We start from the raw sequence: 27,962 nt of genomic DNA, 5'->3' as shown, positions 1-27,962 counted from the left end.
AGGCATCTAACGTACTTGTCACACTACAGAACCACAAATTTCATGCAGAACCCATTTTCCTGAACTTGAAAATGTATATGAATGCTAGAAGCCCCTGCCATAATCAATGTGGAGGAGGGGGGGCGGAGAATGGAGGGTCAGGGACACACACACACAAACAGCAACCACCAGCACGCTACTGCACCAACCATTCATCACAGATTGAAATGACCTGCCAAGGGTCAACCAGACAGAGCCCACATAGAGCTAAGCCAACAGCATAGTCAATGCAGAGGCGATTTACACTAAAGGCTCAGAGGAGAGTGATGTTATGTATCCTACATGGCTACTGTTGGTACTATCACAAGTTGTGCCACCAGAGGGCACAGCAGTGGGAGACTTGTAGGTTACCTGTACAGGTGTGCCTGGACTAGTATAAAAGGCAGGCCACCAGGTGTGACCCTCACTCTGGAGTTAACAAATAAAGGACTAAGGTCACTACAGTTCAAGTACAACACACTGATTCGTGGAGTCATTACTAGAGCATCTAAGGATACAACAATGATGATGACATAAACTATACCAGTTTACATGGTTGAAAGGCAGAAGCTGACCTTATAGTTTTTATACCAGCAGAGGCCATCCTTGTTTGTCTTTATGCAAGATAACATACAATTAAGTGTTTCATTACTTCTGATTTATCAATAAATAATCTATTGATTACTGAAAAATTTATGCTCATTGTCTTTAATTCCGAGCTTAGTCATGATGAGCTTTTAATGTCACATAATTTCTTCATCTGTTGTGAAGCAAATTCATCCTTCACCGTGATGCTTTTATGGCCTAACTTTCATTCAATAGACCTTTGCCTGCCCTGTAATCTTAAACTCATTAGAATTACAGAATTCAGAAAGCTATAAATTTTGTCAGGAATCTCATGTTTAACCACTTTAGTTCTTTTGAAGATCACAGCATTTTGGCTGCAAGAACAAAGAAGGAAAATATTTTTAAAATGTTATCCAGAGATCTCTGAAAAACTAAATGCTGTCTGATTCTATATATTCCATGAATATTAGTTTGCAGTCATCAGCATTCTAAATTCAAATATCAGTTTTATAGCTCTTTATGACAGAAACTTCATATATATCTGAAATGTTCCATGTGGTATTCAACGTGCTCATATGATGAATTGACACAATTCCATTCTTCAGTTTTAAAGCCACGGGTTAACAAAGCCACAAAAAGTGCAAACGAGTCATTGGAGTTCATCTTTAGAGGAATAATATTCTAAAGCAGATAACTTATGTTACATTTATATAGAACCTGAGTAATACCAGAACTGAAAAGGTACAACTATCAGGAAAGACTAAACAGGCTGGGGTCTTTTTTTTTCGAAAGGAGAAGACTGAGAGGTAACCTGATAGGGGTCTTTAAAATGATGAAGGGGTTCGATAGGGTAGAAGTGGAGAAGATGTTTCAACTTGTGGGGGGAGTCCAAAACTAGGGGTCATAAATATAATACAATCACCAATAAATCCAATAAGGAATTCAGGAGAAACCTCTTTACTCAGAGTGCTGAGATTGTGGAACTCACTACCACATGGAGTGGCTTAGGTGATTAGCATTGAAGGGAAAGCTGAGATATGTACATGAGGGAAAAAGGAATAGAAGGATGAAGAAACAGGGTGAGATGAAGTAAGATGGGAGGAGGCTCATATGGAGCATAAACACTGTTGTAGACCTGTTGGGCCGAATGGCCTGTTCATGTGCTGTAAAATTTTATGTAGTTTAATTACATGTTAATACTAATAACATAGATAATACTGTATTTTTTCACAGAAGGTTTACTTGGATTTTACTTCAATATTTTCTATATGCTCAGCATCAGAGACCACTTCTGTAAGGCAGCTACGTGTCCAGTGTATCTTTATATGCCCAATATGTGGTAATGAAGGTCAGGGGTCGAACAGAAACTCTTATCACTGTATTTAGCTTACTATATATGACGTGCCCTTTCATGATTTCTTATGCTTTGGAAAATGGTACAGTAAAATTCTATCAGACTGTTGAATAGAAAATAGGTGCAGGAGTAGGCCATTCGGCCCTTCGAGCCTACACCGCCAATCAATAAGATCATGGCTGATCATTCCCTCGGTACCCCTTTCCTGCTTTCTCTCCATACTCCTTGACCCCCTTAGCCGTAAGGTCCATATCTAACTCCCTCTTCAATATATCCAATGAACTGGCATCAATAACTCTCTGTGGCAGGGAATTCCACAGGTTAACAACTCTCTGAATGAAGAAGTTTCTCCTCATCTCAATCCAAAATGGCCAACCCCTTATCCTAAGACTATGTCCCCTGGTTCTGGACTTCCCCAACATCGGGAACATTCTTCCCGTATCTAACCTGTCCAGTCCCGTCAGAATCTTATACGTTTCTATAAGATCCCCTCTCATCCTTCTAAACTCCAGTGAATGAAGGCCCAGTTCATCCAGTCTCTCCTCATATATGACAGTCCAGCCATCCCTGGAATTAGTCTGGTCCTTTGCTGCACTCCCTCAACAGCAAGAACGACCTTCCTCAGATTAGGAGACCAAAACTGAACACAATATTCCAGGTGAGGCCTCACCACGGCCCTGTACAACTGCAGTAAGACGTCCCTGCTCCTATACTCAAATCCTCTAGCCATGAAGGCCAACATACCATTTGCCTTCTTCACCGCCTGTTGTACCTGCATGCCAACTTTCAATGACTGATGAACCATGACACGCAGGTCTCGTTGCATCTCCCCTTTTCCCAATCTGCCGCCATTCAGATAATAATCTGCCTTCGTGTTTTTGCCCCCAAAATGGATAACCTCACATTTATCTACATTATACTGCATCTGCCATGCATTTGCCCACTCACCTAACCTGTCCGAGTCACCCTGCAGCCTCTTAGCGTCCCCCTCACAGCTCACACTGCCACCCAGTTTAGGGTCATCTGCAAACTTGGAGATATTACAATCAATTCCTTCATCCAAATCATTAATGTATATTGTAAAGAGCTGGGTCCCAGCACTGAGCCCTGCGGCACTCCACTAGTCACTGCCTGCCATTCTGAAAAGGGCCCGTTTATCCCGACTCTCTGCTTCCTGTCTGCCAACCAGTTCTCTATCCACGTCAATACATTACCCCCAGTACCATGGGCTTTGATTTTGCACACCAATCTCTTGTGTGGGACCTTGTCAAAAGCCTTTTGAAAGTCCAAATACACCACATCCACTGGTTCTCCCTTGTCCACTCTGCTAGTTACAACCTCAAAAAATTCCAGAAGATTCATCAAGCATGATTTCCCTTTCATAAATCCATGCTGACTTGGACCGATCCTGTCACTGCTTTCCAAATGCGCTGCTATTTCATCTTTAATAATTCATTCCAACATTTTCCCCACTACCGATGTCAGGCTAACTGGTCTATAATTATCCGTTTTCTCTCTCCCTCCTTTTTTAAAAAGTGGTGTTACATTAGCTACCCTCCAGTCCATAGGAACTGATCCCAAGTCGATAGACTGTTGGAAAATGATCACCAATGCATCCACTATTTCAAGGGCCACTTCCTTAAGTACTCTGGGATGCAGACTATCAGGCCCCGGGGATTTATCAGCCTTCAATCCCATCAATTTCCCTAACACAATTTCCATCCCAATAAGGATATCCTTCAGTTCCTCCTTCTCACTAGACCCACTGTCCCCTCCTACATTCGGAAGGTTATTCGTGTCTTCCTTCATGAAGACAGAATTGAAGTATTTGTTCAATTGGTCTGCCATTTCTTTGTTCCCCATTATAAATTCACCTGAATCCGACTGCAAGGTACCTACATTTGTCTTCACTAATCTTTTTCTCTTCACCTATTTATAGAAGCTTTTGCAGTCAGTTTTTATATTCCCTGCAAGTTTCCTCTCGTACTCTATTTTCCCCCTCTTAATTAAACCCTTAGTCCTCCTCTGTTGAATTCTAAATTTCTCGCAGTCCTCAGGTTTGTTACTTTTTCTAGCCAATTTATATGCCTCTTCCTTGGTTTTAACACTATTCTTAATTTCCTTTGTTAGCCACGGTTGAGCCACCTTCCCCGTTTTAGTTTTACTCCAGACAGGGATGTACAATTGCTGAAGTTCATCCATGTGATCTTTAAATGTTTGCCATTGCTTATCCACCGTCAACCACTTAAGTATCCTTTGCTAGACTATTCTAGCCAATTTACGCCTCATACCGCCGAAGTTACCTTTCCTTATGTTCAGGACCCTAGTTTCCGAATTAACTGTGTCACTCTCCATCTTAATAAAGAATTCTACCATATTATGGTCACTCTTCCCCAAGGGGCCTCGCACAGCAAGATTGCTAATTAGTCCCTTCTCATTACACATCACCCAGTCTAGGATGGCCAGCTCTCTAGTTGGTTCCTCGCCATATTGGTCGAGAAAACCATCCCTAATACACTCCAGGAAATCCTCCTCCACTGCATTGCTACCAGTTTGGTTAGCCCAATCTATATGTAGATTAAAGTCGCCCATGATAACTGCTGTATCTTTATTGCACACATCCCTTATTTCTTGTTTGATGCTGTCCCCAACTTCACTACTACTGTTTGGTGGTCTGTACACAACTCCCACTGGCGTTTTCTGTCCTTTGGTATTCCGTAGCTCCACCCATACAGATTGCACATCATCCAGGCTAATGTCCCTCCTTACTATTGCATTAATTTCCTCTTTAACCAGCAACGCCACCCCGCCTCCTTTTCCTCTCTGCCTATCCTTGCTAAATGTTGAATACCCCTGGATGTTGAGTTCCCAGCCTTGGTCACCCTGGAGCCATGTCTCCGTGATGCCAATTATATCATATCCATTAACTGCTGTCTGCGCAGTTAATTCGTCCACCTTATTCCGAATACTCCTCGTATTGAGGCACAGAGACTTCAGGCTTGTCTTTTTAACACACTTTGCCCCTTTAGAATTTTGCTGTAATGTGGCCCTTTTTGTTTTTTGCCTTGGGTTTCTCTGCCCTCCACTTTTACTATTCTCCTTTCTATCTTTTGCTTCTGCCTCCATTTTATTTCCCTCTGTCTCCCTGCATAGGTTCCCATCCCCCTGCCATGTTAGTTTAACTCCTCCCCAACAGCACTAGCAAACACTCCCCCCAGGACACTGGTTCCGGTCCTGCTGAGGTGCAGACCATCCGGTTTGTACTGGTCCCACCTCCCCCAGAACCGGTTCCAATGTCCCAGGAATTTGAATCCCTCCCTTTTGCACCACTCCTCAAGCCACGTATTCATCTGAGCAATCCTGTGATTCCTACTCTGACTAGCATGTGGCACTGGTAACAATCCTGAGATTACTACTTTTGAGATCCTACTTTTTAATTTAGGTCCTAGCTCCCTAAATTCGTTTCGTAGGACTCATCCCGTTTTTTACCTATATAGTTGGTACCTATGTGCACCATGACAACTGGCTGTTCACCCTTCCTTTTTCAGAATGTCCTGCACCCGCTCCCGACAGCCTTGACCCTTGCACCAGGGAGGCAACATACCATCCTGGAGTCTCGGTTGTGGCCGCAGAAATGCCTATCTATTCCCCTTACAATCGAATCCCCTATCACTATAGCTCTCCCACTCTTTTTCCTGCCCTCCTGTGCAGCAGAGCCGCCCACGGTGCCATGAACTTGGCTGCTGCTGCCCTCCCCTGATGAGTCATCCCCCTCAACAGTACTCAAAGCAGTGTATCTGTTTTGCAGAGGGATGACCGCAGGGGACCCCTGCACTACCTTCCTTCCACTGCTCTTCCTGTTGCTCACCCGTTTACTATCTGGCTGTGTACCCTTTACCAGCGGTGAGACCAACTCGCTAAACGTGCTATTCACATCATTCTCAGCATCGTGCATGCTCCAGACTGAATCCACCCGTAGCTCCAGTGCTGCAATGTGGTCCATCAGGAGCTGGAGGCGGATACACTTCCCGCACACATAGTCGTCAGGGACACCGGAAGTGTCCCTGACTTCCCACATAGTACAGGAGGAGCATAACACGTGCCTGAGCTGTCCTGCCATGACTTAACCCCTAGATTAACTTAATTTGGCAACAACTACGCTAAATGTTACTTACTGATATAGAAAAGAGAGAAAAAAACTACTTACCAATCACTTACCCCCTTGGCTGTGACGTCACCTTTCGATTTCTTTCTACTTCTTTTTGCTTTCCTGCTGCAGCTACACTGGTAGGCCTCCTCAACGCACCCGCTCAAAGTCCCGCTGCCTCCGACTCCCCGGAATTTTATAGGCCGCCTCCTCGACGCACCCGCTCGAAGAGATTTATTAAGAATAAGAGTAACAAAGTCAATATGGCAGTCTGCTCTATTTTTTACAACAACAACAACTTGTATTTATATAGTGCCTTTGACAGTGAAATGTCCCAAGGCGCTTCACAGGAGGATTATGCGATAAAAATTTGACACTGAGCCACATAAGTAGAAATTAACAAAAGAAGCATGTTTTAAGGAGCGTCTTGAAGGAGGAAAGAGAGCTGGAGATGTTTAGGCAGGGAGTTCCAGAGCTTGCGGCCTAGGCAACAGAAGGCACGGCCATCAATGTTTGAGCGATTATAATCAGGTACGCTCAGGAGGGCAGAATTAGAGAAGTGCAGATATGTAAGAACATCAGAATTAGCAGCAGGAATAGGCCATTTGGCCCTTCGAGCCTGCTTCGCCATTCAGTGAGATCATGGCTGATCTTCTACCTCAACTCCACTTTCCTGCACTATCCCCATATCCCTTGATTCCCTTAATATCCAAAAATCAATCGATCTCTGTCTTGAATATACTCAAAGACTGAGCCTCGACAGCCCTTGTTTAATTATGTGTTGAAATCGGAAGAAACATTGGCAAATGGTGTGGAATGCTAGATGTTGAGTGATTCGGAATTCTGTGAGATGTGTTCCTTTAAGCTGCGAGGAAACATTTGTTCGAAGCGAATCGCAATGGTTCCCGCTGAAGGGCCGAGCAAATAAGGAATCTCTCACGCTGACGGGGCCCCACAGATGCTATAATATGGAGGCTTCAATCCATCTCTGTGCTGTGTGGAGGTCCTCAGCTTTGAAGGAATCGTAAAGGATGTTCTTGTGGTGGAGCTGGAACAGCGCAGTGGATGCTGGGGGCTTGTCATCCTGTGATCCTCTGATGGTGAAGCCCAGTAAAGTTAAACTCTCTGCAGCAACCTTGTTCCCTCTGACTCTGTACGTATACAGCGCTTTCTCATGAATGACGAAGCAAAGTTTCTTCCAGTGTCGTTTATTGTGGAGTTGTGGGGCTGGAGGAGATTACAGAGATAAGGAGGGGTGAGGCCAGAAAGGGATTTGAAAACAAGAATGAGAATTTAGAAATTGAGGCATTGCTTAACCAGAAGCCAATGTAGGTCAGCGAGCACAGGGGTGATGGGTGAGCGGAACTTGGTGTGAGTTAGGACACGGGCAGCTGAGTTTTGGATGACCTCAAATTTACATAGGGTAGAATGTGGGAGGCCAGCCAGGAGTGCGTTGGAATAGTCAAGTCTAGAGGTAACAAAGGCATTGATGAGGGTTTAACAGCAGATAAGCTGAGGCAGGGGCGGAGATGGGCGATATTATGGAGGTGCAAATAGGCATCGGTCTTCCTGTTAGAAATAACCAGTTTACGGCTATCTGGTCACTTGAAATAATCAGGTTCGAGTGTAAACCAATATGGTGGGTATATTGTGTTTAATCAGAGTTTAAGTTGGAATGTAATGTATTAGTTATACAGCAAAAACATACGACCGTGATAAGTAGTTGGTACCGATCTGATCAGACAGACGGCTGGCGCACGTGAGCAGTTCACTGAGCGGCCTCTCTTCCTTTCGTCTCGAGCCTACTTTGGTAGAGCATCAGACCATTCTCAAAAATATTTGACTAGCCCAACTTCTGTATAGATCTCCCCTCCACCATCTATGGGGGCAAGCCCTCAGGAGGTTACTTTTATTGCCTTTTTAGGGGTGGGCCTGAAATGGGATATTGATGAGACCTTTTGTCCTATAGAGATTCCCCTAAAAACTCAGTACCCAATGGGCCCTCCCTAAAGATGTCTCATGATACTGTTCACATGTCTTTTCTGTTTATACTTCCTGAAGGTTCTTCCTTTGAAATTTGTGTCTTATCTCCCTGGTTCTTATCTATCGGGACAATTAGTACAAGGCCTGGCCCTGTATCCGCTCAATCATGAGGCCCAAACTTGAGCTGTCTCACTTCAACTGGTCGTTATCTCCTTTACAACCAAGCAAACTGCTCCATTCTGAGATTGTGTTTACCTTATCCTCCCCAAATTCCTTCCATTCTAAGTCTTTCTATACTAATTAACTTTTACATATCTTCGCAAGCAGTTCTGTTAAGCTAACTTCAATTCCTACTGTAGCAGTATACATAAGATACATAAGCAAGGTTTAAGTCTTAACTTAAATACAACAGATAATCGCTTGGCAACAAGAAGATTGTATATTGCTGTCACAGTGCACAATGCCATAACATCTGCAGGAAATCAAAACATTCGCACATTCCAAGCATCTATCTAGCCATTCGATACAAGCCTGAGGAGACTTCTTTTCTCCAGTTCTTACACAACTATGTAACCACAATATTATTCATGTCATAGTTTCATTCGCATAACCATATGTTTTTAGGTATCCCTAATTTCTAACATTCCCGATATTTTGTTGGAGGAAATTTCTGCTCATCCAATACTGGATTTGAGACAATCAGTCTGACAATTTAGAGACAGTTGAGGGGACGAGAGAGCTGGTAGTGAGGTAGAGCTGGGTGTCGTCAGTGTACATGTGAAAACTGATTGTTTTCAGATGATGTCACCGAGGGGCAACATATAGATGAGAAATAGGAGGGGGCCAAGGATAGATCCTTGGGGAACACCAGAGGGAGCAGAAAGAGTAGCCATTGCAGGTCATCTATCTAACTGTAGTCAGAGACTAAGAATGGAACCAGCTGACTGACGGTGGAGAGGGGTTGTAGGAGGATGGAGTGGTCAACCGTGTCAAAGGCTGCAGAAAGGTCGAGAATGACAACCTGAGGGATCGTTTAACTTTGTCACAGTCACATAGGATGTCATTTGTGACTTTAAGAGCAGATTTGGTACTGTGGCAGGGGCGAAAACATGATTGGAGGGATTCAAACTTGGAGTTCCAGGGTAGAAGGGCATGGATTCAGTCTTTTCCTACTCTTACATAGTTTAAACTTATGCCACCTGGTCCTCCACAATCTGTGTTGCTGGAATAATTTATCATCGGGACTCTATCCAGCCATTTAATTATTTTATAGACCTCTATCAAGTCTATGCTGCTCTAAAGTAAATAGACTGCGGTCCTTGATCATATCTGAGGTTCTTTAAGCTTGGAATCATTCATGTAGCTCTCCTCTCGGCCTTTTCCAAGGCCACGATATCACCCACCATGTCAGGGGATCAAAACTGGGCACAGTACTCAAGATGCGGTCTGACCAGCGACCTGTACTGTGTCAGAATGGTGTCCTTTGATTTATACTGAGTGGTTTTATTATCACAACCCTATACCTTGTTAGTTTAGCTACAGTTTCTCTACATTGGTCATGAATCTTCAGTGATTTGTGCACAATAACACCCAGATCTTTGTCTCTCTCGACCTCTTTCAGTATGGTTCCCTGCAAGTTATATGTGTATTCTGTGTTGGCCCAATCAATATTTATCTAAAAGCTGTGTTATTTACACTCAATTCAAATTATTGGGAAATTTGGCTTTTTAGTACAAAACATTACTTTGACGTGATGTTTACAGTCTATTCAAAATGAATTAAAGATTATACTATCTATCAATCTACTTAATAAAACATCTTCAAAGAAATGAAGCTCCCTTATTAACTGTGCAAGTGGATTGATGACAATTCCAGTTATTCACAGAAGATCCCATCAGCATAATAAGGGGCGAATTTGTAGAAATTTACAATAACAGGAAATGCTGGAAATGCTCAGTAGGTCAGGCAGCATCAGCGGAGAGAGAAACTGAGTTAACGTTTCAGGTCAATGAACTTTTGTCAGAACCTGAAACTGTTTCTCTCTCCACAGATGCTGCCTGACTTGTTGAGTATTTCCAACATTTTCTATGTTTGTTTCACTTTTCCAGTAGATGTAATATTTTGCCTTTGTAGAAATTTACTTTGTTTCAGTCAATAATTTCAATTGCTTTCAATTATCTCCAAACATTTCTGTATGTTAGATTTGGCAGGTTTACTCAGCAAAAAGGTTCATCCATTTGTTCTGCAAGCTGAATCTAATACTGCCTCTTAAACTAGGTGTTACTTAATTGCATTATCGAATGAAACAATGATTACATGGCTCCTTTAAACACAACAGTTAAACATGGTCACACAGTTTTAATTTGACTGCAGTAACAACCTGTGTTACACAGGTCACACAATGTATGATTTTTGGTTGAATGTAAGCTCTTTGCAAAATAAATGTGTTCAGATTATGATGAATAAGGAGGCTATTATGAATGAAAAACTATTTCATAGAAACTATTTAAACAGGATTTCATTTGTCTGATAGAGATGTTCAAAATTATTTTAAGCATTTTAATAACATAAATGGAAAAAAAACAATGCCCTGTGCTCACTGAATCAATAACTAGCCGGCATAAATGTTAGATCATTAACAAAAAAATAAAGAAAGAAATACTTACATTTATATAGTGCCTTTCATGACCACCAGATGTCGCAAAGCGCTTTACAGCCAATGAAGTACTTTTTGAAGTGTAGCCACTGTTGAATTATAGGAAACACGGCAGCCAATTTGCACATAGCAAGTTCCCACAAGCAGCAATGTGATAATGCCCAGATAATCTGTTTTAGATTGAGGGCTAAATAAGAAAATAAAAACATAAGAAATAGGAACAGGAGTAAGCCATAATGCCCCTCGAGCCTGCTCCGCCATTCAATAAGATCATGGCAGATCTGATCATGGACTCAGATCCAGTTCCCCGCCCACTCCCCATAACCCCTTATCCTCTTATCGTTTAAGAAATTATCTATTTCTTCTTAAATTTATTCAATATCCCAGCTTCCACAGCTGAGGCAGCAAATTCCACAGATTTACAACTCACTGAGAGAAAAAATTTCTCCTCATCTCTGTTTTAAATGGGCGGCCCCTTATTCTATTCTAGTTCTAGTTCTAGCCTCCCCCATCAGTGGAAACATCCTCTCTGCATCCACCTTGTCAAGCCCCCTCATAATCTTATACGTTTCGATAAGATCACCTCTCATTCTTCTGAATTCCAATGAGTAGAGTCCCAATCTACTCAACCTTTCCTCATAAGTCAACTCTCTCATCCCTGGAATCAACCTAGTGAACCTTCTCTGAACTGCTTCCAAGGCAAGTATATCCTTTCATAAATATGGAAACCAAAAATGCATGCAGTATTCCAGGTGTGGCCTCACCAATACCTTATATGGCTGTAGCAAGATTTCCCTGCTTTTATACTCCATTCCCTTTGCAATAAAGACCAAGATATCATTGGCCTTCCTGATCACTTGCTGTACCTGCATACTATCCTTTTATGTTTCATGCACAAGTACCCCCAGGTCCCGCTGTACTGCGGCACTTTGCAATCTTTCTCCATTTAAATAATAACTTGCTCTTTTATTTTTTTCTGCCAAAGTGCATGACCTCACACTTTCCAACATTATACTCCATCTGCCAAATATTGGCGAGGACACTGGGGAGAACTCCTCTGCTCTTTGAAATAGTGCCATAGGATCTTTTACGTTCACCTGAGAGAGCGAGTTTAACGTCTCATCTGAAAGACAGCACCTCTGAGAGTGCAGCACCTCCAAAGGTGCAGCACTCCCAAAAATGCAGCACTCCCTCAGCACTACACTGGAGTGTCAGCCTACATTTTTGTGTTCAAGTCTCTGCATCATAGGATCATAGAAATTTACAGCATGGAACGAGGCCATTTCGGCCCATTGTGACCGCGCCGGCCGACCAAGAGCTATCCAGCCGAATCCCATTTTCTAGTTCTTGGTCCATCGCCCTGTAGGTTATGGCACTTTAAGTATACATCTAAATATCTTTTAAATGTGGTGAGGGTTTCTGCCTCTACCACCTTTTCAGGCAGTGAGTTCAGATTCCCACCACTCTCTGGGTGAAGAGATTCCCCATCATATCTCCTCTAAACCTTCCCCCAATTACTTTCAATCTATGCCCCTGGTTGTTGACCCCTCTGTCAAGGAAAACAGATCCTTCCGATTCAATCTATCCAGGCCCCTCATAATTTTATATAGCTCAAAGAAAACAGACCCAGCATCTCCAATCTTTCCTCATAGCCAAAATTCTCCAGTCCAGGCAACATTCTTGTAAATCTCTTCTGCACCCTTTACAGTGCAATCACATCTTTCCTGTAATGTGGTGACCAGAACTGCACACAGTACTCCAGCTATGGCCAAACCAGTGTTTCATATAGTTCAAGCATAACCTCCTTGCTCTTGTATTCCATGCCTCAACTTATATAGGCAAGTATTCCATATGCCTTCTTCACCAATTTATCTACCTGGCCTGCTACCTTCAGGGATCTGTGAACCTGCACTCCAAGGTCCCTTTGTTCTTCTATACTTACATAGAAACATAGAAAATAGGTGCAGGAGTAGGCCATTCGGCACTTCGAGCCTGCACCGCCATTCAATGAGTTCATGGCTGAACATGCAACTTCAGTACCCCATTCCTGCTTTCTCGTCATACCCCTTGATCCCCCGAGTAGTAAGGACTCCATCTAACTCCTTTTTGAATATATTTAGTGAATTGGCCTCAACAACTTTCTGTGGTAGAGAATTCCACAGGTTCACCACTCTCTGGGTGAAGAAGTTTCTCCTCATCTCCGTCCTAAATGGCTTACCCCTTATCCTTAGACTGTGACCCCTGGTTCTGGACTTCCCCAACATTGGGAACATTCTTCCTGCATCTAACCTGTCTAAACCCGTCAGAATTTTAAACGTTTCTATGAGATCTCCTCTCATTCTTCTGAACTCCAGTGAATACAAGCCCAGTTGATCCAGTCTTTCTTGATATGTCAGTCCCGCCATCCCGGGAATCAGTCTGGTGAACCTTCGCTGCACTCCCTCAATAGCAAGAATGTCCTTCCTCAAGTTAGGAGACCAAAACTGTACACAATACTCCAGGCGTGGCCTCACCAAGGCCCTGTACAACTGTAGTAACACCTCCCTGCCCCTGTACTCAAATCCACTCGCTATGAAAGCCAACATGCCATTTGTTTTCTTAACCGCCTGCTGTACCTGCATACCAACCTTCAATGACTGATGTACCATGACACCCAGGTCTCATTTCACCTCCCCTTTTCCTAATCTGTCACCATTCAGATAATAGTCTGTCTCTCTGTTTTTACCACCAAAGTGGATAACCTCACATTTATCCACATTATACTTCATCTGCCATGCATTTGCTCACTCACCTAACCTATCCAAGTCACTGTGCAGCCTCATAGCATGCTCCTCACAGCTCACACTGCCACCCAACTTAGTGTCATCCGCAAGTTTGGAGATACTACATTTAATCCCCTCGTCTAAATCATTAATGTACAATGTAAATAGCTGGGGCCCCAGCACAGAACCTTGCGGTACACCACTAGTCACTGCCTGCCATTCTGAAAAGTACCCATTTACTCCTACTCTTTGCTTCCTGTCTGACAACCAGTTTTCAATCCATGTCAGCACACTACCCCCAATCCCATGTGCTTTAACTTTGCACATTAATCTCTTGTGTGGGACCTTGTCGAAAGCCTTCTGAAAGTCCAAATACACCACATCAACTGGTTCTCCCTTGTCCACTCTACTGGAAACATCCTCAAAAAATTCCAGAAGATTTGTCAAGCATGATTTCCCTTTCACAAATCCATGCTGACTTGGACCTATCATGTCACCTCTTTCCAAATGCGCTGCTATGACATCCTTAATAATTGATTCCATCACTTTACTCACTACTGATGTCAGGCTGACCGGTTTTCTCTCTCCTTTTTTAAAAAGTGGGGTTGCATTGGCTACCCTCCACTCGATAGGAACTGATCCAGAGTCTATGGAATGTTGGAAAATGACTGTCAATGCATCCGCTATTTCCAAGGCCACCTCCTTAAGCACTCTGGGATGCAGTCCATCAGGCCCTGGGGATTTATCGGCCTTCAATCCCATCAATTTCCCCAACACAATTTCCCAACTAATAAGGATTTCTCTCAGTTCCTCCTTCTTACTAGACCCTCTGACCCCTTTTATATCAGGAAGGTTGTTTGTGTCCTCCTTAGTGAATACCGAACTAAAGTACTTGTTCAATTGGTCTGCCATTTCTTTATTCCCCATTATGACTTCCCCTGATTCTGACTGCAGGGGACCTACGTTTGTCTTTACTAACCTTTTTCTCTTTACATATCTACAGAAACTTTTGCAGTCCGTCTTAATGTTCCCTGCAAGCTTCCTCTCGTACTCCATTTTCCCAGCCCTAATCAAACCCTTTGTCCTCCTCTGCTGAGTTCTAAATTTCTCCTAGTCCCCAGGTTCACTGCTATTTCTGGCCAATTTGTATGCCACTTCCTTGGCTTTAATACTATCCCTGATTTCCCTTGATAGCCACGGTTGAGCCACCTTCTCTTTTTTATTTTTACGCCAGACAGGGATGTACAATTGTTGTAGTTCATCCATGCGGTCTCTAAATGTCTGCCATTGCCCATCCACAGTCAACCCCTTAAGTATCATTCGCCAATCTATCCTAGCCAATTCACGCCTCATACCTTCAAAGTTATCCTTCTTTAAGTTCTGGACCATGGTCTCTGAATTAACTGTTTCATTCTCCATCCTAATGCAGAATTCCACCATATTATGGTCACTCTTCCCCAAGGGGCCTCGCACAACGAGATTGCTAATTAATCCTCTCTCATTACACAACACCCAGTCTAAGATGGCCTCCCCCCTAGTTGGTTCCTCGACATATTGGTCTAAAAACCATCCCTTATGCACTCCAGGAAATCCTCCTCCACCGTATTGCTTCCAGTTTGGCTAGCCCATTCTATATGCATATTAAAGTCACCCATGATAACTGCTGCACCTTTATTGCATGCACCCCTAATTTCCTGTTTGATGCCCTCCCCAACATCACTACTACTGTTTGGAGGTCTGTACACAACTCCCACTAACGTTTTTTGCCCTTTGGTGTTCTGCAGCTCTACCCATATAGATTCCACATCATCCAAGCTAATGTCCTTCCTAACTATTGCATTAATCTCCTCTTTAACCAGCAGTGCTACCCCACCTCCTTTTCCTTTTATTCTATCCTTCCTGAATGTTGAATAACCATGGATGTTGAGTTCCCAGCCCTGATCATCCTGGAGCCACGTCTCTGTAATCCCAATCATATCATATCCGTTAACATCTATTTGCACAGTTAATTCATCCACCTTATTACGGATACTCCTTGCATTAAGACACAAAGCCTTCAGGCTTGTTTTTTCACACCCTTTGTCCTTTTAGAATGATGATGTAGTGTGGCCCTTTTTGTTTCTTGCCTTTGTTTACTCGCCTTCCACTATTGCTTTTTACCTTTCTACCATCTGTTTCTGACTCCATATTACTTCGCCCTATCTCGCTGCATAGGTTCCCATCCCCCTGCCATATTAGTTTAAACACTCCCGAACTGCATTAGCAAATGTTACGCCTAAGACATAATTTCCAGTCCTGCCCAAGTGCAGACCGTCCCTTTTGTACAGGTCCCATTTCCCCCGAACACTTTTCAGTGTTGTACCATTTAATGTGTATTCCCTTACCTTGTTAGACCTCCCCAAATGCATTACTTCACACTGATCCGAATTGAATTCCTTTTGCCACTGTTCTGCCCACCTGACCAGTACATTGATATCCTCCTGCAGTCCGCAGCTTTTTTCTTCTTTATCAACCACACAGCCTATTTTAGTGTCATCTGCAAAAGTCTTAATCATACCCCCAACATTTAAATCCAAGTCATTGATATATTCCACAAAAAGCAAGAGACCCAGCACTGAGCCCTACAGAACTGGATACAGCCATCCAGTCTCAAAAACACCCATCAACCATTACCCTTTGCTTCCTGCCTCCGAACCAATTTTGGATCCAATTTGCTACTTTGCCCTGGATCCCATGGGCTATTACTTTTGTGACCAGTCTGCCATGTGGGACCTTATCACAAGCTTTACTAAAATCCATATACACTACATCATACACACTGCCCTCATCGACCCTCCTGGTTACCTCCTCGAAAAATTCAATCAAGTGCTTCAGACATGACCTTCCCTTAACAGATCCCCATGCTGACTGTCCTTGATTAATCCATGTCTTTCCAAATGAAGGTTTATCCTGTCCCTCACTGGCCTGTAATTACTCGGTCTCTCCCTTTCTCCCTTTTTAAACAAAGGTACAACATTAGCAGTACTCCAGTTCTCTGGCACCACACCTGTAGCCAGAGAGGATTGGAAAATGATGGTCAAAGCCTCTGCTATATCCTCATTTGCTTCTCGTAACAGCCTGGGATACATTTCATTCAGCCTGGGGATATATCCAATTTCAAAGCTGCTAAGCCCCTTAATACTTCCTCTCTCACTATATTTATCTCATCTAATATTTAACACTCCTCCTCCCTCATTGCAAAGTCTACATCGCCCCTCTCTGTAGTAGGACTTGAACCCACAATCTTCTGACTCCGAGGTGAAGGTGCTACCAACTGAGACGTGACTGACATAGGAGAAGTTAGGAGAATTGTTTTTTTTACACAAGGTTGTTAGCTCATGGAATAACCCACCAGAAGCATTAGTGAAAGCAAAATCGCCAGTAGTATTTAAAAGTGAAGTAGATAAATATTTTGAAAAAAAACGTATGCGGTAAATTTGACGAATATGGTTAAATATTGCTCTGTACGACCTCCTGTGCTGTAAAATTCAATTATTTTAAGCCCCACAAATCATCAAGTCAACCTGAAAAACCTACAGTACGAAGTATTAAAAAAAGATGATACTAAATACTGCTGGAAAAATAATGGTGTGTTCATGTTATTAACATGCAAATTGGCCAGCATGTTCAGGGGATTAAGAGATATGCCATGAGTTGTGAATTCCAGAACATGCTGGTTGATTTATGCCACTCTGCCGTTTGCTTCATGCATAGGCACCTTTCCCTTATCCTTCCGTTATTTGGATTTGGACTTGCTGTATTTGCACATTAATTGGCTAGGTAATTAATTACCCTTTTAACCATGTGATAATTGTTAGTGCATTGCCAATCAACCCCTATGGTCCGGAAAGGGAACAATTTAAACTGTTCAGTCTCATTCCTGCATGTAGTAAATTGTTCATAAAGAATTTTTAAAATGTAATTTAGAAAAGAAAATGTCTTTCTTTTGCTTTCTGTCTTTTATTTCTCTCTCTTTTAATCCAATCTTTCATTCCCTCTTTATCTCTCTGTACCTGATTTGACACTAATTCACCCTTCTCCTCCATTGTTCCTGTTTCTTTCTCAATTTATAACTTGGGAAAATAGAATAGAACTTAGGAAAATAAAATGGGCAACAATAGTGGCAAACAACGATGTACAACAGCAATAGGAAACATTTAAAATGGTATTCAACAAAGTGCAGAAACAATATAGTCCGCTAAAAGGAAACAACAAACTAAACATTAATGAAACTTCATGGATGAATAAAGCCATAGGGGACCAATTGAGGGTAAGGAAAGAGGCATACATTAATTACAAAGACAGCAGTGGAGTGCATGATCAGGGAGAATACAAAGTGATTAGGAGAAAAGTAAAAAAAATACAATTAGGAAGGCAAAGAGGAACTATGGAATTAAATTATCAAGGAACATAAAACAAAATAGTAAAATATTTTACAGGCATATCAATAAAAAAAGGAAGGTTGGGATAGGAATAGGTCCAGTAAAGGATAGATAGGATAATACCACAGGTAACAATAGAGAGATGGGAGAAATGTTAAATAATTATTTTGCTTCAGTATTTACTCGGGAGATAGAACATGTGGACATGACATTGGATGATAAGCTTAGTAATGAGACAAGTACATTTAAAATAAAAAGAGGGCATATATTTAATAAACTAATCAAACGTAAGGAGGATAAAACTTCTGGTCCGGAGGGATTGCATCCACTCATTTAAAAGAATCTAGGGACGAGATAACAGAGGCATTACTACACATATTTAATAGTTTGTTAGAAAATGTTGTAGTGTCAGAGGACTGCTGGATAGCTAATGTAATATCTATATTTAAGAAGGGGAATAGAACATCTCCACGGAATTATAGACCAGTCAGCTTAATATCGGTGGTAGGAAAATAATATAATCCCTAAAAAAGGAGAAAATAGAAGAACATCGAGAAACCAAAAATATAGTAATGAATAGTCAGCATGGATTTCAAAAGAGAAAGTCTTGCTTGACCAACCTCATTGAATTTTTTGAAGAAGTAACAGAAAGTGGACAATAGTAATGCAGTAGTTATAATTTATCTAGATTTTCAAAAGGCCTTCAATAAGGTACCCCATCATCATCACAGGCAGTTCCTTGGAATCGGGGAAGTCTTGCTTCCACTCTTAATATGAGTTCTTAGGTGGCTGTACAGTCCAATATGAGAACCACAGTCTCTGTCACAGGTGGGACAGATAGTCGTTGAGGGAAGGGGTGGGTGGGACTGGTTTGCCGCACGCTCTTTCTGCTGCCTGCCCTTGATTTCTGCATGCTCTCGGCAACGAGACTCGAGGTGCTCAGCGCCCTCCCAGATGCTCTTCCTCCACTTATGGCGGTCTTTGGCCAGGGTCTCCCAGGTGTCAGTGGGGATGTTGCACTTTATCAGGGAGGCTTTGAGGGCCTCTTTGTAATGTTTCCGCTGCCCACCTTTGACTCGTTTGCCGTGAAGGAGTTCTGAGTAGAGCGCTTGCTTTGGGAGTCTCATGTCTGGCATGCGAACTATGTGGCCTGCCCAGCGGAGCTGATCCATAATAGACTGATGATCATCATCATAGGCAGTCCCTCGAAACGAGGATGACTTGCCTCTATGCCAAAAATGGATAAGTTGACAGGTGTTCCAATGAAGGACCTAAGATTCCAGCTCCTGAACTACATCCTGAAGGGGTGGAAGATGCCTGTGCGTGGATTTTTTTAACATGTGGTGGCCGTTCCACACCAGCCACCACACGGGCTTGACAGAGCTAGGTCTTGGTCCAGTGGCAGGGATTACCCAAGACGACTCTGCTCTGCTGCACGGAGCTAGTGCGCACATATATTGCAGTGTAGCTGGCCCCCGTGCTGCCCCTGGGCCCCTGGCCCCGAACTCACGCCTCTCCTGGGCTCCGATCACATCCCTCTACAGACTGATGAATAAGGTCAGAGAATGTCGAGTCAGGGGACAAGTAGCAGAATGGATAGCAAGCCGGCTTCAAGACAGATAGCAGAGAATAGGGATAAAAGGTGGCAGAAGGTGTTCCACAAGGATCAGTGTTGGGACCACTGTTGTTCACAATTTATATTAATGATTTAGACCTTGGAATCAAAAACACAATTTCTAAATTTGCGGATGACACCAAATTGTGGGGGATAGTCAATACTGAGGAGGACTGCAACAAATTACATGAATAAATTTGCAGAATGGGCAAATGAAGTTCAACACACACAAATGTGAGGTATTACATTTTGGTAGAAAGAATAGGGAGGTCACTTATTATTTAGAGGGTGTGAGTCTAGGTCAGATAGCAAGGCCATTAAAAAAAGCAAACCAAGTACAAGGGTTTATTTCTCGAGATATATAACTGAAAAGTAGTGAAGTTATACTGGACCTGTATCGAACATTGGTTAGACCACACTTAGAATACTGCGTATAGTTCTGGTCGCCATGTTATAAAAAGGATATAGAGGCCCAGGAGAGGGTGCAGAGAAGATTTACAAGGTTGATACCAGAAATGCGAGGGTATATATATCAGGAAAGGCTGAACAGACTGGGTCTCTTTTCTCTTGAAAAAAGAAGGCTGAGGGAGTGACCGAATTGAGGTCTTTAAAATTATGAAAGGTTTTGACAGAGTGGATACAGAGAGAATGTTTCCACTTGTGGGGAAGAGCATAAATAGAGGCCATCAATATAAGATAGTCACCAAGAAATCAAATAAGGAATTCAGAAGAAACTTCTTTACCCAAAGAGTGGTGAGAATGTGGAACTTGCTACCACAGGGAGTGGTTGAAGTGAATAGCAACTGCATTTAAGGGGAGGCGAGACAAGCATATGAAGGAGAAGGGAATAGAGGATTATGCTGCTAGACTTAGCGTGGAGCATAAACGCGGGCATGGACTGGTTGGGCCGCATGGCCTGCCTCTGTGTTGTATATCCTATGTAATTCAATGTAATTAGTATTGAAATCTCATTGGTTATGGAGATAGGCTGTTGGTCCCATCTTTCACCGTGGTCCCAGATGGCCTTTTGACCGCACTGGTGATATCAGCTCACACTTCCAGCAACTTGCGACACAAAGATTTTTGAGCTAAAGGTTGTGGGGAAAAAGTTTAACTAATGGCGCACGCCGCACGATGTCCCACTTCAGCAAGCTTTGGCCCATGAAATAAACAGTTACTTTTAATCTGTTGAGCATTTATTTGTCAGATTAGTAAAGACAAACGTATGTCCCTTGCAGTCGGATTCAGGTGAATTTATAATGGGGAACAAAGAAATGGCAGACCAATTGAACCAATACTTCGTTTCTGTCTTCACGAAGGAAGATACAAATAACCTTCCGAAGGTACTGGGGGACAGTGGGTCTAGTGAGAAGGAGGAACTGAAGGATATCCCTATTAGGCGGGAAATTGTGTTAGGGAAATTGATGGGATTGAAGGCCAATAAATTCCCAGGGTCTGATAGTCTGCATTCCAGAGTACTCAAGGAAGTGGCCCTAGAAATAGTGGATGCATTGGTGATCATTTTCCAACAGTCTATCGACTCTGGATCAGTTCCTATGGACTGGAGGGTAGCTAATGTAACACCACTTTTTAAAAAAGGAGGAAGAGAGAAAACGGGTAATTATAGACTGGTTAGCCTGACATCAGTAGTGGGGAAAATGTTGGAATCAATCATTAAGGATGAAATAGCGCATTTGGAAAGCAGTGACAGGATCGGACCAAGTCAGCATGGATTTATGAAAGGGAAATCATGCTTGACGAATCTTCTGGAATTTTTTGAGGATGTAACCAGCAGAGTGGATAAGGGAGAACCAGTGGATGTGGTGTATTTGGACTTTCAAAAGGCTTTTGACAAGGTCCCGCACAAGAGATTGATGTGCAAAATCAAAGCACATAGTATTGGGGGTAATATACTGATGTGGATAGAGAACTGGTTGGCAGACAGAAAGCAGAGAGTCGGGATAAACGGGTCCTTTTCAGAATGGCAGGCAGTAACTAGTGGAGTACCGCAGGGCTTAGCGCTGGGATCCCAGCTCTTTACAATGTACATTAACGATTTAGATGAAGGAATTGAGTGTAATATCTCCAAGTTTGCGGATGACACTAAACTGGGTGGCGGTGTGAGCTGTGAGGAGGATGCTAAGAGGCTGCAGGGTGACTCGGACAGGTTAGGTGAGTGGGCAAATATATGGCAGATGCAGTATAATGTGGATAAATGTGAGGCTATCTATTTTGGGGGCAAAAACACAAAGGCAGAATATTATCTGAATGGCGGCAGATTGGGAAAAGGGGAGGTGCAACGAGACCTGGGTGTCATGGTTCATCAGTCACTGAAAGTGGGCATGCAGGTAAAGCAGGCGGTAAAGCAGGTGGTATGTTGGCCTTCATAGCTGGGGATTTGAGTATAGAAGCAGGGAGGTCTTAATGCAGCTGTACAGGGCCTTAGTGGCCTCATCTGTAATATTGTGTTCAGTTTTGGTCTCCTAGTCTGAGGAAGGACGTTCTTGCTATTGAGTGAGTGCAGTGAAGGTTCACCAGACTGATTCCAGGGATGGCTGGGCTGTCATTTGAGGAGAGACTGGATCAACTGGGCCTTTATTCATTGAAGTTTAGAAGGATGAGAGGGGATCTCATAGAAACATATAGGATTCTGACAGGACTGGACAGGATAGATGTGGGAAGAATGTTCCCGATGTTGGGGAAGTCCAGAACCAGCGGACATAGTCTTAGGATAAGGGGTAGGCCACTTAGGACTGAGATGAGGAGAAACTTCTTCACTCAGAGAGTTGTGAATCTGTGGAATTCTCTGCCACAGAAAGTTGTGGAGTCCAGTTCGTTGGATATATTCAAAAGGGAGTTAGATGTAGCCCTTACGGCTAAAGGGTTCAGGCGGTATGGAGAGAAGGCAGGGATGGGGTACTGAGGTTGTATGATCAGCCATGATATTATTGAATGGTGGTGCAGGCTCGAAAGGCCGAATGGCCTACTCCTGCACCTATTTTCTATGTTTCTATGTTTATTATTTTAAAGTGGGAATAATATTGTACATTATTGTGATTCAAAGATATCCATCATTAAAATGTAATGTTATATTTGACTTGTTCAGAATAACAATTTATATTGTGATTGAATTTCATTGTTATTTAACAATTTAATGCCTTGGGATGTTTTACTACATTAAAGTCGCTATATAAATGTAAGTTGTTGGTATTCCTGGAGAATCTATGACATGTAACCACTTTCGATGCAGTTACCTGTGCAGTTTTACTGAGTTACAAATTTGCTGGGGTTCTTTTAAAGCAAAAGAAATGTTGATTCTAAATAATGCTGATATAGTATTGTTCAGTGCAATACAAAAATACTCAAACATCTTCATATAATAGAGAACTGAAGTGTGTATTAACACATTGTAGTACCTGCATGGCTTCAGAAGGCTTGACCCTTTTGCGCAGAGTGAAATTTGCATTTAATTAGCTCTCATAAATCTGATGTGTATATTACCAGTGGGTACATTTCAGGGGCTGTTAAATAAATTAGTTGCTTCTGTTGTGTACATAATCCTGTGATTGTAATTCAGAACATATTTAAACTGCATTCTGTTTTAACATTGAATGTTGTGAACAAATAATAAACTAAGCGGCTAAATGACCTCTATTGTCTAAGATTTGCATAATATCCTTGCAGCCCTTTAGTTCAGTGCTCCAATAGGCTAGTTTGCTTTCAGTAAGCATCTGGCTTTAATAGGTGCCTGTCCCCAGCCTCCTCGGCTCATCAGAATTGTTCAGACAAGGGAGACACACACACATTCTACCTGCCAGGATGACTCACACACCATATGTCTCCTCTGAATCTCAACTTGTATGGCTATGGGGAAATGCTTTGCTTCAGATGGAAAATGATTCTGTGGGTTTCACTTCTCAATTGACACGTATATCGTAATTGTTTGTTCTACATAACTCCTTTATGAGTCAGAAAATATTCCACATGATGACTGCAAATGTTTTATTTTATTTATTAATTTATCCATTTTCTTTTTCTCATTGACAGGAAGTACATGCCATGCTAGCACACTTCCTGCATTTGTGCGGACACCTACCCTGATGATGCAGCCATCGCTTGATATTAAATCATTTATGCCCTTTCCAATGGATACTGGCTCAGCCGTTGGACTCTTCCCAAATTTTAACACAGTGAGTAGAAACTGGAATATTTCTTTCTCTCTGTCTCGCAGATTGATTCAAATATTGGTACCCAGTAGATGGAGCCTTCCTCACAGAATAAAAAGACTCTAAGTCTTTAGCTGCAAGTATTAATCCAGGCTTCCAAACTGTTAGTTGATTTTATTACGTCTGGGACTTTGTCCGGTTGACATTCCATATTCATCTGTGAAAACAGTCCTTCTGGTTTCTATTAACCCACCACGTTGCAAAATCAAGCTAGCAACAACTGTGAACTGTTCATGCTGTTAAAATGCTGTCGGTCTGCTTTCGGAGGAGCTAAAAGAGCAGCAGAGTAAGATAAGGGACTATTGATTTAGAACTAAATGGAAAAAAATTGATTTTGGCAGGTTTATGTAACCAAAAGCTGCTTTCATTTTTGTGGTGAATATCAATTAATCTTATTTCAGTTACAGTAAAATGTTTTACTCTATCATTTAGAAAAAATATTTTAACAATATTTGAAATAATTTCCAATTGTTAAAATGGTGCATTTGAAAATTAGACATTGGATTACAAATTTTCTGCATCATCAAATTTACGGAAATTAATACATTAAATCATAACTAGAAAACTCTAATAAATAACAGTGCAATAGATGTAGTTTTTGTAGCTGGTTTCACTTGCTGTAAACTCCTTTTGATTACTGATTTATTTTGGTGAGCCCTCAATTGTTACTGTCCCATAAATCTTTCTGTTTACTGAGGTAAGAAAAACATTATGTTAAAATAAGGCTTAGCTTTAGGTTTATGAGAAATGCTGTTCACAGAATACACACTTGGTTATCAGAGATTCAGTTTGATTGTAAATACCTTTGAAATATCTACAACATATGCAGTGTCCAATACACAGTGAAACAGGTATTTGGTATATTCAGACTGTCCTAACTAATTTCAGCTTGTACAAAAAATTCAGTTGCAGGACTAAAATAATACATGTATGCATATGAAAGGTAAAGTTATACGAGGCAATATATTCCTGGCTACTGAGAGAGTGCAGATTATGTACGCGGTAGTTAGACTCCAGTACAGCATCACACATGTCTCTGTAATCAATAAAGAATTATGTTATCAACAGGAGCAGACTGTGGGTGTTTGAAATATAGCCAAGTGGTTAACGACATTAATTCTTTTAGCAAATTAATCTAGTGTGAAAAGAGAATGTAACAGGGGATTTCTGGTGTGTTGTAAATTGTGCTGTTGTCAAATACACTGTTTTTCAGCCAAGGTTGTGTACGAGAATCTCATGATTTATAATTTTCTAGTTCTAATTGATTAAGTTGAATTTGACAAATGGGAACCGAGAATATTTCAATCTTTTGAATTATTCTGTATTCTTTTCTGGCCAGAAATCTGAAGAATTATGTTTTAATGCCATTCATTAAATGCAGACATTTTTTAATACCATTCAGACTTTAAAATTCAGGTATTCTTAAAGATCAATTTTGATGCCAAAACCGAATACATGACCCCGTTTGACTGATATGTAATATGGACTCATACTTGTCATGATACTGGCAGGGAATGGATGCATGGTCACCACTAAACTGAATAGTATTGGACACATACTTCTATCATTGGACTGAGTAATGAGCCAGCAATACCAGGGAGCACAAGTGCACATCCGTCATTTGACTGCCAGGAAAAAAAGATGCCAGCCCTCCAGCAGACTGTGAGGAGTCTCTCTTCTCTCCAAACCGTTACACTGGACCACCAGGGATAAAGAATTTAAAATAAAAATGAACATAAAGCCTAATGCTGCCCAAAATCACATGTTTCCACCAGTGAACTTTACAAAAGCTCCAAAGTTAACTGGAAGCCCTGTTTAGCAGAATTCCAATCAGAACCATGAATGTTCTTACATACAGTGTACTTTGTGTATAGTGATCAATTTGGGAAGATAAACATTTGATTATTATAACCATCTATGTAACTATGTCACATGGGTTAGATCTTCTGCTCATTCATAATAAATAGGCAGAAAAGATGCATTGTTAATGCTTTTATATGTTTTGCGATATCCCACCATGTCCAGCCACGCCCTGGTGCACTTAGCTAAGTAGAACTATGGGGGCTGTCCTTCCTACCCTGGCACTGACTGGGTGCACTGTCAGTGCAGCGCACTGGTAGTATACTGCAGAACTGGGATTTCTTGTTGGTAATCATGTAAAAGCAGAGGATGTATATCAGGTGCTGTATTGCATGCTATGAAGTTCCTGAGAGGATTTACCAGTCCTGTTTTGGTCTTAAACATAGCAACAGTGTTAAAGAGGAGGATCAAATGGAAGTCTCATAGGAGATGCAAAAAAGTTTTTTTCAGGTAATAGGCAGGATTTTTGAAGTGTCAGTTTTGATGATTTGTGATGTGTAATAGTCTGCATCCCAGAGTACTTAAGGAAGTGGCCCTAGAAATAGTTGATGCATTGTTGGTCATTTTCCAACATTCCATGGACTCGGGATCAATTCCTATGGATTGGAGGGTAGCTAATGTAACCCCACTTTTTTAAAAAAGGAGGGAGAGAGAAAACTGATAATTATAGATCAGTTAGCCTGACATTGGTGGTGTGGAAAATGCTGGAATCAATTATTAAAGATGTAATAACTGTGCATTTGGAAAGCAGTGACAGGATCGGTCCAAGTCAGCATGGATTTATGAAAGGGAAATCATGCTTGACAAATCTTCTAGAATTTTTTGAGGATGTAACTAGTAGAGTGGATAAGGGAGAACCAGAGGATGTGGTGTATTTGGACTTTCAAAAGGCTTTTGACAAGGTCCCACACAAGAGATTAGTGTGCAAAATTAAAGCACGTGGTATTGGGAGTAATAAATTGACGTGGATAGAGAAATGGTTGGCAGACAGGAAGCAAAGAATGGGAATAAACGGGTTCTTTTCAGAATGGCAGAGTCCCACAGGGTTCAGTGCTGGGACCCCAGCTATTTACAATATACATTAATGATTTAGACGAAGGAATTGAATGTAATATTTTCAAGTTTGCAGATGACAGTAAGTTGGGTGGCAGTGCGAGCTGCGAGGAGGATGCTAAGAGGCTGCAGGAGGACTTGGACAGGTTAGGTGAATGGGCAAATGCATGGCAGATGCAGTATAATGTGGATAAATGTGAGGTTATCCACTTTAGTAGCAAAAACAGGAAGGCAGATTATTCTCTGAATGGTGACAGTTTCATAAAAGGGGAGTTGCAACGAGACCTGGGTGTCATGGTACATCACTCACTGAAGGTAGGCATGCAGGTACAGCAGGCAGTAAAGAAAGCAAGTGGAATGCTGGCCTTCATAGCGCGGGAATTTGAGTATAGGAGCAGGGAGGTCTTGCTGCAGTTGTTCAGGGCCTTGGTGAGACCATACCTTGAGTATTGTGTGCAGTTTTAGTCTCCTAATCTGAGGAAGGACGTACTTGCTATCGAGGGAGTACAGCAAAGATTCCCCAGACTGATTCCCGGGATGGCAGGACTGACATATGAGGAAAGACTGGAACGGCTAGGCTTATACTCACTGGAATTTAGAAGAACAAGATGGGATTTCATAGAAACGTATAAAATTCTGACGGGATTGGACAGGTTAGATGCAGGAAGAATGTTCCCGATGTTGGGAACCAGGGACACATTCTAAGGATTAGGGGTAAGCCATATAGGACCGAGATGAGGAGAAACTTTTTCACCCAGAGAGTTGTGAATCTGTGGAATTCTCTGCCACAGAAAGTTGTGGAGTCCAGTTCGTTGGACATATTCAAAAGGGAGTTAGATGTAGCCCTTACGGCTAAAGGGTTCAGACGGTATGGAGAGAAGGCTGGGATGGGGTACTGAGGTTGTATGATCAGCCATGATCATATTGAATGGTGGTGCAGGCTCGAAGGGCCGAATGGCCTGTTCCTGCACCTATTTTCTATGTTTCTATATTTAATTGATATGTGCCAGAAGTTGTGATTTACCAGTTCGTGGTCTTCATGTGTATTTAAAGGCTCTGCCCCCCATGAATGACTTTGCACTGCTGTGCACCATGGCTGGGATGGTAGCTCAGCAACAACCCAGGTAGCCCTGCAGTCAGCCTTGTCGGGCGCTGGTAAGAGTTTTGCACTATACTGCCAAGCAGTATGTGATGGGCAAGGGAAACAATTGTGAGTATGACGAATGGTACTATGGGAAAAGGAGAAGGCTGCTGGTTTGACTTCCATGGAACCATGGAACAGGTGTACAGTCAGGGGAAG

At 42.1% G+C, this 27,962-nt stretch overlaps 1 protein-coding gene across 4 annotated transcripts in view; it reads left to right on the top strand.

The window, feature by feature from the left end:
* Positions 1-27,962, top strand: part of znf385b (zinc finger protein 385B) — a 751,134-nt gene that overhangs the window by 506,558 nt on the left and 216,614 nt on the right. For all 4 annotated transcript variants that reach the window (XM_070874802.1, XM_070874804.1, XM_070874803.1 and 1 more), the window contains one exon: positions 23,571-23,713. In XM_070874802.1, coding sequence (XP_070730903.1) covers positions 23,571-23,713 — 143 coding nt within the window. The remainder of the gene's footprint in view (positions 1-23,570; positions 23,714-27,962) is intronic.

The sequence above is a fragment of the Pristiophorus japonicus genome, chromosome 3, assembly GCF_044704955.1.
Source record: "Pristiophorus japonicus isolate sPriJap1 chromosome 3, sPriJap1.hap1, whole genome shotgun sequence".
Lineage (NCBI taxonomy): Eukaryota > Metazoa > Chordata > Chondrichthyes > Pristiophoridae > Pristiophorus > Pristiophorus japonicus.
The sequence above is the reverse complement of the archived record's forward strand: the minus strand, read 5'-3'. Positions and strand labels throughout refer to the sequence as shown.